Source organism: Gossypium arboreum, chromosome 6 (assembly GCF_025698485.1).
Source record: "Gossypium arboreum isolate Shixiya-1 chromosome 6, ASM2569848v2, whole genome shotgun sequence".
Lineage (NCBI taxonomy): Eukaryota > Viridiplantae > Streptophyta > Magnoliopsida > Malvales > Malvaceae > Gossypium > Gossypium arboreum.
The window spans coordinates 1,428,243-1,442,057 of NC_069075.1; the positions used below are offsets into that span (position 1 = coordinate 1,428,243).

The following is a 13,815-nucleotide window of genomic DNA, read 5'->3' on the forward strand; positions in this document are numbered from 1 at the left end:
TTAATTAAGGATTTTAAAGTGTAGTATTGATACAAAGATGAACATCAATTGTTAGAAAAAGTAAACTCTGCCAATTAATTTTATAAAATTAATTTAGAAAAATTGATATGGGGCTGAAATGATCAAGTTATAGTAAAAGAGACTAAATTGTCAAATACATATAATACAGGAACTTTCTATGTAATTTGACCTAAATATAAAATAATTTTCAATTCATAATTTTCTCCCTGTATATATATATAAATATATATTTCTTCTTTATTTTCTCCAGTTTTTTGATTCTCTTCAAAAAAAAAAAGAATTGTTTTTTTTGAAAAAAGAGAACTCTTTTGAAACTCCAATTTTTCTCTCGCTTGATCACAATCGAGAGCTCTCTCCCTTTTCCTTTCTCTTTCCCTCGTCGCTTGTATTTCGTGCTTCGATCTCTCTCTTTTTACCCCCTTTTTGGATCCTTTTTTATTTAAAAACCCTGACTCGTTAACCCTAACTCACTGGTTCCCAATCCCCTCCTTCTCAACCCCGATAAGCAACCGCTTCTTCTTCTTCTTCTTTTTTTTTTCCCTGCTGAAATTATCGATTAATTAAGTTTTCTAAGGTAAGGATCGCGTTTCCTCTCTCGTTTTCTAATGTTGTTTTTTCTATTTATTGTTGAAAAATCTGAATGCGAATGCACTTATCAGTTATATTTTAGGGTTATTTGGCTTCTATTATAGAATTTAATTTAGGGTTTTACATATGAAAGTTTTGTAGTTATTTTTTTGTAAATTGTATTTTTAACTCTGCAATTGATGCTTATTTGGATTTGCGTTGCGTTGATTTGGTAGTTGAAATATTGGGTAGACTTTAGGTTTAGGCGTTTGCATTTTTGGCTTATTTATTTGATTTTGTGGTTGATCTTAGCTAATTCGATGAATAAAATCTGGTTTTCTATTTCATGTAGTTGTATTTATCACAACTCATAAGAAGTGGGTGGGTGGAACATATACAAAAAAGGTAGCTATTCTTTTGTACTTTTTTGTCACCGCGAGGAAGCTATATAACTAGTTTATTTGCCAATGACAAAGCAGCTTGTTAACTTCTAGCTAAAGAGTGGTGTTGCCTAGTTTTGGTATCTTAATGAGCGGTTGGTTTGGGAAAATGCATCTGTCAAACCAAAGTTATTTGAAAATTTGAATTGCAAAACTTTTGGGTTCTTATGCAATCATTTCGGACATTAGCCAACTATTGTTAAGAAGCAGGGTCTGATATCCTTCACAAGCTGATTAAAATCCCTGCTCTTTTTGTGAAATTTTGCTTGCAACAATTGTGCTCTATTCTCAGCCAAATCTATTTGTGTATTTTACCATGTCTTCCTTCATGCAAGCTTGTTTGACGTTAAACTGACCTTGATTTCTCTCAACTGCTTTCATTGCTGTATGAATTTCCTTCGAGTAATCTATAACCTTTGGTTCCTCTGTTGTTTACTTGTAGGGTGTATGTGTCTATAATTTTTTCTAGTAACGTATATAAGAAGTTCAGGAACTGTCTCTTTATGTATTTGAATGAATGATAGGATTTCTGTGTATAGAACTAGCAGAATATATGAAGATGGACCATTGAGTTGCCGGTTAATCCTAGAGATTTATGCTACATTTATAGGTGGAAAGCTTTAGATTAACAGTATGAGGATAGGGTATATTCGGTGTATTGTTAAAGCTTTATTCAGTACTGGTCTGAGAGATAAATGTTTTAAGGTCAATGAGTTTGGAAGAGAGCCCTGGAATTTTATAATTGATGTGGCTACCAGGAAAAGCACATTGCTTTTACATTTTGGCTAATTCTATCACTTGTATGTATGGGTTTCATGGAATAACGGCAAGATACAGGAGATCTGCTATTTTATTGGCTTGATCTTAGATTTAGTAGTGTCTTGTTTTAAGCTATTTTGCTAATTCTATCACTAAAATGCTTAAATTTAAAAGATTAACTGCTTATGTTTTAGAATTGGATTTTAGAAGTCTTGATTTTATACTAAAAACTTGTTCTTTAGGGGCTTCTTTTTCCTTCTGAGATGAACATCCCACAAGCACTTTTGCCCAAATCTTCTTCTAATGGATTTGCTCGTCGAAGAGGTGATAGAGAGGGTGGGGCTAGGTTGGAGAGTAAGGTGCAGTCAGGAAAATCTAATCAGGGAAGAATACAGGCTACAGGTGAACATTCTCTTATGCAAATTTCTCATTATTGAACTATTATCTTCATCTAAGAATGCTACTTGGTGTAGGCTCACTGTCTGGTGGGAAGACTGGAGGTTATGAGAGTTCTTCTCGTGATCGGTTAGTTTATATGACCACATGTCTTATTGGGCATATGGTGGAAGTTCATTTGAAAAATGGATCAATTTACTCTGGAATATTTCATGCAACTGATGCAGAAAAAGATTTTGGTATGGCATCTTTTTTTTTTTTTTTTTAAATATTATGCATCTGTAATTAGTGTTAAAAATTGAGCTTGGTTCACATAGAATTCATAAGCAGATAAAGTGAACTTCAAAAAAATGGCTCATCTTCTTAACATCCACTCTGTTGCCACTTCAGGAATAGTCTTGAAAATGGCTCGCTTGGTAAAGGATGGTACTTTGCAAGGAAACAAGGCTGTTACAGAGTTCATTAGCAAGGCACCCACAAAGATTTTAATTATACCTGCCAAAGAACTTGTGCAAGTTATAGCAAAGGTTTTGCTATTTTTCTTATCTTTAGAGTTCCATCCCTAGTCAAGTTGCCAGTGAGAGATGAATTATCAAGTAGTTTATCAAAAGATTTAAAGAATATGTTTCAGTTAGATCATTCTGAATGATACTTGAAATGTTTGAACTTGGCTAAAACAAAATATTGCTAGTTTTTTTTATTTTTTGTTTCTTCAATATTAATTTGCTTGTTCATAATTTGGTTCCAGGATGTGGCTGTAACCAGTGATGGATTTGCAAGTGAGCTCCAGCATGAAAAACAGCAGGAACTTTTGATAGATTCTGTGATATCACAATCCCGTCATTTTGGGTTGGAGAGAGAACTGGAGCCCTGGGTTCCTGATGAAGATTATCCCCAATGTCCTGAGCTAGAAAATATTTTTTCTGGCTCGTGGAATAGGTTGCAATAATGCTCTTTCCTTTCAAAAATGTCTTGTGATAGCTTTATTGTTCCGAATTACTTCTGCCCACTTGCATCCATTTTGTTTTTATTATTTCTGCTAGATCTCTATTTTTATATAATAGATTCATTTGTTTTCAGTTGTCTTACCTTGTTATTTCCCCATTAATAAATTTGTCTGGAAAATAGATGTCAGAAATTTCAAGGTGTTAGGGAAATTTTCTTTAGTGGTTTTAGCATTGAGAGAATCAATGATGTCCTAAAACATGAATTCTAAATTGAGTTTTGAATCTGTGAGATTAGTTTGAGGAGATGCTGCTTTAGATCTCTTTTGTTGTGCTAATCTATTGTGTCAAGAATTTTTTATCTTTTTCTATCCTCAATGGATCTTGTTGCAATAATCAAGCGGAGTCTGATTTTGTTGTTGATGTTAGAATTTTTGTGAGCTTAAAAAAACTTGCAGCAAATCTTTGATGATCATGTGTTTTTTGTAATTCCTTTTTTTTTTCCAGTTAATATCTATAACATTCCTCTTTTTCATATTAACTTCATATTGATATACATATAAAATTGCACTATTAGGAACTGGGATCAGTTTGAAACCAATCAAAAGCTATTTGGTGTAAAAAGTACTTTCAATGAGGAACTTTACACAACAAAACTTGAGAGAGGTCCTCAAACGAGAGAGTTGGAGAAGGAAGCAATGAGAATAGCAAGAGAGATTGAGGGTGAGGAGACCCGGGACCTACATTTAGCAGAGGTTTGCCTAAATGAATTATTTGCCTCTTTAAGTTTTTTGATTAGTTAATTTGTCTCTAAAATTTTCTCGTGCTTTGCATTTGATTTTATGACAGGAGAGAGGCTTAGATCTTCATGATAATTTTGATATTGATGAGGAGATGAGATATTCCTCGGTTTATAGGGGTAGAGGGTTTGATGATAGCGGTTATGAAGAAGAGGAGGACATTTTGTTGGATTCCCAAAATATTGAGACCTTTGGAGATTCTTCTGATTCTCTCAGTAGAGGGCCAGTGGATTTGACCAGTTTGCAAAGAAATGAGGGAGTTCGAATGTCATCAAGCACTTCTTTTGTGGTAACTATTGGCGTCTGGGATTTGGGATATTCTTGTTTTTTTCTTCTTTAAATGCACATATATATTTATATATATAGTGATTATTTGCATCTAAACCATATTTAGGTTATGTCTTCTCTTTCAAAAAATAAACCAGCAACTTAAATAGGTTTTATGCACTGTCAGTAGACTAAAAGAGGATAAATAAAATAACAAGATTAGAAGCATAACTGTTTTTTATTTTCTTGATGAAGAAACTGGGTATTGGATCTTATGGTGGTAATGGTTCTTTACTAGAATACTGATCTCAATGGATTTTCTTTTGATGTTAATTTGGTTTGGGAGGTAGCTTAGTTGGTTGATGTGGGTCAGTTAATTTTAGAATGCTTGCTGAAGTTTATCATAAACGACATTAGTTGAGAAGGTTATCATGCATTCCTGGTTGGCGTTCTTTGTTCTTTCAATTACTACTTAGGCAAAGTGAATCTTAATTTTCTTGTTGGCAAGAATGGGTAGATTGAACATGCGTGAAGCTGCTTAAATGTTTATGGAATTTGAATGCGGAGGGAGCTGATAATTCGACTGAGTTGAGAGTTCAAGGACTTCAGTTTGGTTGTTGGAAGCAACAAGTATGTGTTAGGCATCTAGGGAGATCCTTTACCCCATGGGAGTACATTTTGAGATGGAAACACTCATCGTATTTAGTTCAAGCTTCTGATCATGGAGTTTGTTGCTTGAATCTTCTATACTTTTGCTCAAGTTTGATTAATTTTATTTAGTAGACACTGTGCTCAAGGTTTATGTCTTTTGGTTTACTTACTCGGGTACTTGCTTCAACAATGCCATTATTCTGATGTTTTTCTTTTCAGACATCATAGCGCTTCCTAAATATAATTTTCTCTGACTGCATTTTGATGGTCAGATCAATTTAATTGTTGGAAACCTAGTAATGGTTTTTATTTGATATAATGCTAAAATGTTAGTTCCATGCCAGTTACAATGTGCTATAAAAGATGGTCATATCATCCAATGTGTTTGTATTTGCATTTATTAACTCCTTTATTGATCCTTTACCTTTATAACCGACTTCTGTTTTTTCGGATTGTAGGATGAGGCACCATCTTCCAAAGCAGCCATCGGTGCAGATTTGAACCATACTGACTTTAATGATGAGGCCAAACAGTTGGCATCTGAAATTCCTTCTGAAAGTTTCTCTGTATCTGACAGTGAAAGCAGGTATTTAATTTAATTTTCCTTTTGACATGCCTATGATTTATATTTTACTGATTATATTCTTGATTCCTTCTTTCTGTTAAGTTTAAGGCAATATTATATGTATAGTAATAATGATCAGTTCTCTGGACATAATTTAGGTGCTAGCTATTTATTTTTCCTGATTTAAACACTTGTAATATAGGATCCAAGACAATTTGCTTGGTGAACATGGAGGAAGCAAGGATGCTAAAGAGTCTACTGAAAAGCTGTCTGTAAGTTGAACTTCCACGTATTAGCAAATCTTGTACAGTGAATGTGGAACTCGCTATTTTTTATTGCTTTTACTTCCATGACTAATCCATATCACCATTGGATTTCTTTGTTCTAGTGCTCCTGGTTCTAGTTTATTTGCTTCTAATTTGTATGTTCTCTGTTTGAATTCTTGTTCCTTATTATGCAGCCATCTGAGGACCCTCAGTTGTCAAATTCTATCGGTGAGTATGCTTAATCTTGCTTTATACACCATCGATCTGCACTTAATCTTGCTGCTGCAGCTGGTTATTTTATTATGAGAGCAATTTTTAATGCAGATTCCAAGTCATTATTGATTGACAAGTTAGATGGATCTGATAAAACTGTGCCATCCTTGAATTCAACTACTCATGCCCAGTCTAGTTCTTTATCGAAGGTTAGTGAAAAACCAAGTGCTTCCGGTGATCTCGCAGAAGGTCCAGCTTCTAGCAAAGTGACTGGTGAAACACCTTCTGTAAACACCCGTGGACAACCTGGTAGTTCTAAACCATCAAATTCAGATTGTGTTGCTGTTTCCTCAGCTTCTAGTGGCCCTGGCTTATCCCCAAGTTCATCAATGGGTTCATTATCCTCTGAGAAGTCAACACTGAACCCCCATGCGAAGGTATGTTATCTTTCCTTTTTCCTTTCAGGTGTGTGTGATAAGATGACTGCAATATAGATTTTCTATACTATGACGAATCTTAACAGTTATTTTGTTTACCCTTTAACATGATCTGTGCTTGCCTTTGGTTTTTCTTCTGACAAATTTAACATGCTTAATGCTCAGGAGTTCAAACTCAACCCTAATGCAAAGAGTTTCACACCATCTCAAACGTCTGTTAGGCCCCCATCCCCCGTCTCCGATGGCTCATTCTACTATCAAACACCAGTGTCTCCTGTACCACATATGCACATGCCTGTTAATTTTGGGGTAAGTTGCTTGAGAATAATTGCAATTTTTATGACCACTGATTTTGCAAGTAAGACCTACAACTGTTGCATCACCTAGGTTTTTTTCCCCACCAAATTTATGAATCTAAAAGCTCCCCCATGTCACTGTATACTGAAATTACCAAGTCTTGTTCCCAAAGGTTTTCCTTGGTTACTTGTATCATGTATCTGTTAATGACTAATACCTATGTTATTTCAAATTTCATTTTGCTTGATGCTGTGTCTGATACATATTTGAACATGAGTATGAGTACCCTCCAAGGACCTTCCCAATAGATGGAAAAACTTAGAAAAATTGAACATGCCTGTGTCGGACTCATACTTGTCTCGGCACTCATATTGAGTTCGAGTAATATAGATTGATACATAATAAATCAATGCTGGAACTCTTGAGTATGACTTGTTGCCTCTGAGCTCTAAGGGGAGCTTTGACACAGTTGTTTTTATTCTTTAATGGCACTTATTTCTGCAGTGTGATAACCGAGTCAAGGGAATGGTAAATGGTACAGTATAGCAAGTTAGCATTTACTTTTCCTGTTTCTTGTTGTTACGTTGAAATTGGTTAATGGTTTATGTGGGTTAAGTTAGTTTGAATTGACTTGCATGGAAAAAGTACTACTTGGATTCAACCTATATTCATCTTAGATCTGGTATAGCCATGTACATGTGATCTTTTTCTTTCCGCTCAATAGGATATTCACTAAAACCTGTAACCTCTTTTAATAAATAATCTTGTATACGGTCATTTTTAACAGGATGTTGTAACTTGATTCAGCATTATATATATTAGTAAATACAATGGTAAACTTTGGTATACTATCATATATATATATATTAGTAAATGGGATGGTAAACTTTGGTATTGTTGTTACTGTACCTGTGTATTGTTGTTGATGATCACATGGTTTTTGTAGATTGGACCCTCCTTTCCTGGGCACCAGCCTGTTGTATTCAATCCACAAGTGGCTCCAATGCAATCACCGCAAGCTTATTTTCATCCAACTGGACCTCAGGTGGGCAACCTTAACAATAATTTACTATTTATCTTATTGATTCATCTTGATATGCTTATTTATTATTTTATATTCTTCAAATTTGCAGTATGGGCAACCGATGCTTCTTGGGCAACGGCAAGTGATGTACTACCAACCGGTAAGTGGTCCTGAAAATTCTTTGATTTTGTTGTGTAGATTTGTTGGTTCATTTATCTTTAGCACGATGATTACGACACTCTCAAGTTAGCATTTTTAGAAAACAATCCCATTTACTTGCATGGTTGCAAATGATGCTTTGCGGAGAATTACTTTTAGGTAGCGTTTGGGAATCAGGATTTCAAAAAATAGCATAAATTGAGTATCACACATACAAGTGTAGCATTCATGAATACTTTTCAAATCCATGGATTTGTTGGATACCTATTTAGTAGTGAATTTGAAATTTTTAAGGAATTTATTTATTTCACAAATTCATTCTTTTATACTTTCCAAATATATATTTATATTGAAAATTCATAACGTATGCATTTCTTTATTACAATTTGTATAGCAAACCGAATCCAAATCCAAAATTTCAAAATCTTGTTCCCGAACATGGCACTAGAGAATTTTCTTTAAACTACGTCCTAAATTTCATTTGTTTGCTCTGAAGGGAAAATTGTATAGTTACTCCCAACTCTTCATTTCACCCTAAAATACACAATGGAACATGAAAATATTTGGCATATCCTTTTTGGGCACGGACTCCCATTTAGCACTCGCTTCTGAGTTTGAGTAGCACCGGAACTAGACCTATCAATTAGGCAGGTTGGACTTGTCATTTTTGTTCGGCTTGTCGGCCTTTTATGGTCAATAGGGGTTAGGTCTGGTTTAGGTTCATGTTGACCGGGTTAGGTTTTCACATCGTGATAAAAATAGACTAGTTTCTTCTTTTTTCCTCGAAAAAACCAGTATTGGTATTTCATTTAGTACCAAAAACATTGCACTCCTTGTGGGAATCCTAATAGAAACTGGAACTATGTTTTGGCAGGACATGCAATACAAAGGACGAGATTATTAACCAGTAGTAGCTCGCTGACAGCATTCATGGAGCCGTGCTTCTGCTCAAAAAAGAATAAAAAAGAAGTTTCAAGTGACTGCTCAGATGAAGTGGAAACAAAAGCCGTAGCCGTCCCAAGAAAGATGGGATAGGTTATTTTCTTGAACACCTCATATATTTCCAGCTTCCAGGGTAATATTTATACTCTGTCATGGGAAATAATTTTATAAAACCCCTCTATATGCTTCATTATCATCCATGTCTTTGAATTTCTAGCTTCTCTCAACTAACCTGAACTTCTCTCTCTGATTGTTTGTTTTTAATATTTTGATAGTTTTGGATCAATTTGTGGTTCAAAGATAGTATTGTGTTTATATTATTATATTATTGTCCTTTTTTTCATTCATTGATGATTGAATTGCCCCATTCTTTGCTAAATAACCTTCAAGGATGATGATGAATTTGTTTGATATTTGAATTTGGATGTCAGTTTCGAGATATAATTAATATTTAATTAAAAAAAAGATTTATGTGTTTGATTGGTTATTGGTAATGTTATTGAGTTTGTGAAAATGGAATTTATATCTGTGGTTGAGTATTTTATATCAATTAAAAAAATAGGAATATCTTTATTTTTACTAGATTTAAGTTACTATGGAAATAATTTTCATTTAACAAATATATTTATAAAAAATAAAAAATTAAATAAAGTATTAGTTGAATTCAAATTTCATTAAGTATATATTTTTTAAAAATTTTATATAAAATAAATAGATAAAACTCACATAATATATTATTATTTCGTAAAATAATTGGGTATTAGATTAGTGGGTTAACGTATAATATAGAAATTAGTAGATAATAATGTTATTTTAGTTGGGGATTCTTTCCATTTTGGTTGACATGCAACTTTTATAACAAATTTACTTTTGTTTTTGTCACTTTGACAAAAGGAGACTTTTACTTGCTTACTGTTTTTCGCAATTTTATTTTATTTATCTGAAAAAATATATGAAATTGATTTACTAAAGGAACACAACTGTGAAATAAAAGACAATAAGCCTAACTTTTGCTCACTAAACAATAATCATAATTTAAAAACCAAATTATTTTATAAAATTTGCTTTTAAATTATTTTATATCTTGACAAGGAAACAAACAAAATTTGTATACCTAATAAATATGTTAAATGATTTTATATTTCAATAATTTTATTATAAAGTGTAATGTTATATTCTGTGAACTATAAACCTGATAATGATGGATTAGTGGAGTTGAAGTTTTGATTAAAAAATAAGATAATTGTAATAGAAATAGTCATTATAGAATTCGATTTTAAAATTTTTATTTGGTCTCGTGATTATAAGTTGTTCATCCATAAAATTTCGCATGTAGTACTTTATTTCAATAGCTTTCTTTTGAATGTAATATATGTAACGTGAGTATATCCTTATTGTTTGTGTCTGAGTACTAACTCTTGAATTTGAATAATATATATTCTTTTCTAAAACAAATAACTAATTAGTGAAAAATAAAATGATTCTGCAAATTCTTATTTCTCATATCCTTCCAAATATAATTTATTTATAAGATACTTGTTAAATACATGAAAGTTTTGAAATCAATTGAGCAAACTTAGTCTCGTAAACATATTCTTTCAAAACTTCTTTGAACGTATAAAAATTTAAAAAAAAAGCATTTCCTTTAAATATATATTTACTAAATTATGATTTACCTAATTGAAAAAAATTATGCAATATATTATAAAAGTTTGATATGATAATCATATACCGATTAGGTTGAAACGATGAAGTTGACATGGTAAAGGCAATGATATTTTAAGTTTAAATTCTATTAAATGTACAGTTTTTAAAATTAAATAATGAATTTTTGATAATTTTACAGTTAAATTTAAGCCATTAGCACTGAATCAAATTATTAAATAATATAGATATCTAATGTTAACACGAGAATTTGCCAACTATTAGCTTAGTGACAACTTATCTACTTTCTCTTCGGTCATTCCTATTACTGAGAAGTTTTCGTTCCAATAATTATAGTATTTTATCAAAACTTTGAAATTTAGATTATATATATATATATATATATATATATATATATTATTAGAGTTATGTGATCCGAATCCTGTTTAACCAGGTTTAGAAAGTTCGATGTATAATTTATTTGTTAAAGAAATAAAATAGAAAGACAAAATTAGATATTTGTGCTCGACCGAAATGCCCGCCTGAAAGTGGGAGGCTTTGGGCAAAAATATTAGCCTAAACAATGAGTTTTGGGAAAAAATAAGGTCTATTTTAAAATGGGTCGAGCCTCAGGTAAGACATTTTTGGCCCAAGTCTAACCTGACTCGAATTCACTAAATGACAAAAAATCTGTATTTTTTTGTCATTTTAATGGTATTTTCCTTTTCTTTTTTTTTTTTCCTATTTTGCTACCATTTCACTATTATATTGCTACAATTTTGTTATTATTGTTTGAATATCGTATAACACTATAACATTTGTTTTATTGTTAATTTTGTTATTATTTTAGAGACATTTTTTGTTAAGTTGCATCTATATTTGTATTATTTAAGTATACATATTTTTAAAATTTATTTTCAACTTGTTCGAAATATTTATTTTAATATTTTTAGTATTTTGATTATTATACATATTTAAAAATTATGTAAAAATATATATAATATATTTTTTAATAATATGAGCAAGCCAGGTCGAGCTCTAGTTTTAGCATTTTTATTCCCATCAAGCTTGGATAAATTTTTGGGCCAAATTAGGCCCAAAACTAGCAAATGAGCTTAAAATTTTGTTTGGACCTAGCCTAACTCATGATCACCTCTAATTTGAGGGGACGAATGTCTAAGGGCCGAACTACTTCTATTAGATGAGTTGATTAACCTTAAAAACTATGCATATTATCATTTTTCAACATTAATAAATTTCTCTTTTTATCTGTGATATTTTCTATGTAAAATCAATATGTTCTTATTTTTTTTATTAATTTACAATCATTCCTATCGTCATTATCGACTTATATAATCTTTAAATCGAACTTAAATTAACAAAAAAATTCGCTTACTATCCATATAATTAAACAAATGATATTATAATAAACCTAAATTTAAAAAAAACAATATTAACATATGAATCTAAATAACATAAAAAAAATTTCACAATTTCTTAAAATCCTTTATAAACCATAAGTTCATCCAAAGGGTAACTAGTGTAGAGAAAGTATATTTTATATTTAAACCTGCAACCACATTTACATTCACCAACCAAAACCAAGGCTAGACTTAAAAGAAAGATAAATATATATATATATATATATATCAAAGCATAATTTAGACAAAAATCAAAGAACCCAAAGCAAAAAAAAAAAAACTTGTTTTTCCTTTTTTTTTTTTTGGTTATATATTGCTCAAACTCTTCATTTTCTGTATTGAATATTTACCCGTATTTGAGTAACATAGCCTATTGATCTTCATTTACAACAAGCCCTCTTGGTTCTTAGCTGATAATCGTTTCAAAAACTCATAAGTAGTGATCATTGTTGTTGCAGATATTGACATTGAAGCCCACCTTGGTCCCAACCCTCTATAACAAGCAAGCCATCCTCCTTCTTTAACCAAATTCCTCACGGTTTGCCCGATTGTCGGTCCGCGCAGCCGGTTCTCTTCTCCGTCTAAGACCTGTAACCGGGTCTTGATAGTATCGAGCGGCATTGTGATCAATGCCGATATCCCACCTGCCATTGCCGCACTCGCTCCTTGAACCGCCATTACCGTCTTTGAATCAGGCCGAATTGTTTCATCCCCGCCGCCTTTTAAGTAACATCCAATGCCTCCCCAAACAAGTCTTTGAGCAACTGAGTAAGATGCCCACCATACTGCATTTGATGGTGCATATGTTAAAATTGATATACCGAAGCCTCTATATAATCCCTTTGGACCATGTGAGTTCACTATTTTCCTAAAGGCATCAATCCCATTTACATATCTACATTGTGATGGGCTACTTTGAACCATTAGCCTTTGGCTAACCACATCAATTGGGGTCCAAACAAGTTGAGCCACCATCGCGGCGGTTAATCCGGCGACCGCATTAGCTATCGCCGCTGCCGTTGGTTCAGGAAACCCTAATTTAACAGTGGTGCTCCCTACATTACTTTTGGTTACTTCAAGGGCAGCCATGTAAAGTGCTCGAGCTGGGATTGTTCCCATTAATGAAGTGCCGAAACCTCGGTATAATCCCTGGAAACCGCCATGTTTAACGATGGAAAACGCCGTTCTGATGCCGGAAAGTTTTACTTGAGCAACCTGCTGCCGTGTTTTGACTAAAACTACGGGATAAAGGGTCGCCGATACGCCGGAAAATAACGCCGCACCTAAGAAGAAAAACTTGGATTTATCAAGCATTTCCCAATCTATATCAGCCGGAATATGAATCTCTTGCGCCGATTCTTCCTCGGCCGCACTTATATTCATCTTTGCCACTTTCAAAGATTCGAAAAAACCCTAACCCTAAAAAAACCCAAAAAAATTTTAAAAAGAAGAAGCAATATATCTACCTATATATGTATGATCGGAAATATATACAAAAAAAAAAAAATCAAGAAATTAACATTGAAACTATACAAATAGAGAAAAGCCCAACACCACCGTCACAATGAAAATTATGAACGGGATTTTTTTCTCTTGCGAAACCAGGTTTTGGATCGAACGTTAATTACAGCACAGGGATCTATCATTTCCTTTCGGGGATAAAAGAAAAAGAGATTGATTAATCGATCGAATTTAGAACATATACGATTTTTATTAATCAGCTAACGGGAGACTCGACCATCGTCGTCCCCGCCGGCGACGGAACTCCGGTGAGTTCGGATCTCGCAAGAGTGAGAGAGCAAAATGGTGACAAATGAAGTTTAAAAATATAGAATAGAAAAACTGAAGGGAAAAAATAGGGTTATTTAAAGAAGTGGGTGACCGGAAATTAACGGTGAAAGATTTGAGGAAGGAAGAGAATTTGTTGTACAGTAAAAGAAGGGGAAACTGACAAGTGTCGGTTATAGATTAGGTATATGTATGTGTATATATCATTATTTTA

The 13,815-nt window shown here is 32.8% G+C and overlaps 2 protein-coding genes across 3 annotated transcripts; one reads left to right on the forward strand and one right to left on the reverse strand.

Moving 5' to 3' along the window:
* Nucleotides 1–265: 265 nt before the first annotated feature.
* LOC108460531 (polyadenylate-binding protein-interacting protein 3-like) lies at nucleotides 266–9,095 on the forward strand. 2 transcript variants are annotated; one of them, XM_053029791.1, is made up of 16 exons: nucleotides 266–595; nucleotides 941–993; nucleotides 2,030–2,189; nucleotides 2,261–2,422; nucleotides 2,574–2,710; nucleotides 2,932–3,122; nucleotides 3,705–3,882; nucleotides 3,977–4,216; nucleotides 5,304–5,431; nucleotides 5,613–5,682; nucleotides 5,871–5,904; nucleotides 6,001–6,326; nucleotides 6,492–6,635; nucleotides 7,570–7,668; nucleotides 7,757–7,807; nucleotides 8,681–9,095. In XM_053029791.1, exons 3-16 carry the CDS (start codon nucleotides 2,051–2,053, stop codon nucleotides 8,708–8,710), a joined length of 1,929 nt encoding a protein of 642 aa, XP_052885751.1. In that variant the 5' UTR covers nucleotides 266–595; nucleotides 941–993; nucleotides 2,030–2,050; the 3' UTR covers nucleotides 8,711–9,095. The 2 variants fall into 2 exon arrangements, with proteins under 2 accessions (XP_052885751.1, XP_017615534.1); XM_017760045.2 differs by lacking the exon at nucleotides 941–993.
* A 2,991-nt stretch (nucleotides 9,096–12,086) lies between these two features.
* LOC108458419 (uncharacterized) lies at nucleotides 12,087–13,647 on the reverse strand. Its single transcript, XM_053029226.1, has one exon. The coding sequence runs from the start codon at nucleotides 13,194–13,196 to the stop codon at nucleotides 12,198–12,200; it is 999 nt and encodes a 332-aa protein (XP_052885186.1). The 5' UTR covers nucleotides 13,197–13,647; the 3' UTR covers nucleotides 12,087–12,197.
* Between the last annotated feature and the right edge of the window lie 168 nt (nucleotides 13,648–13,815).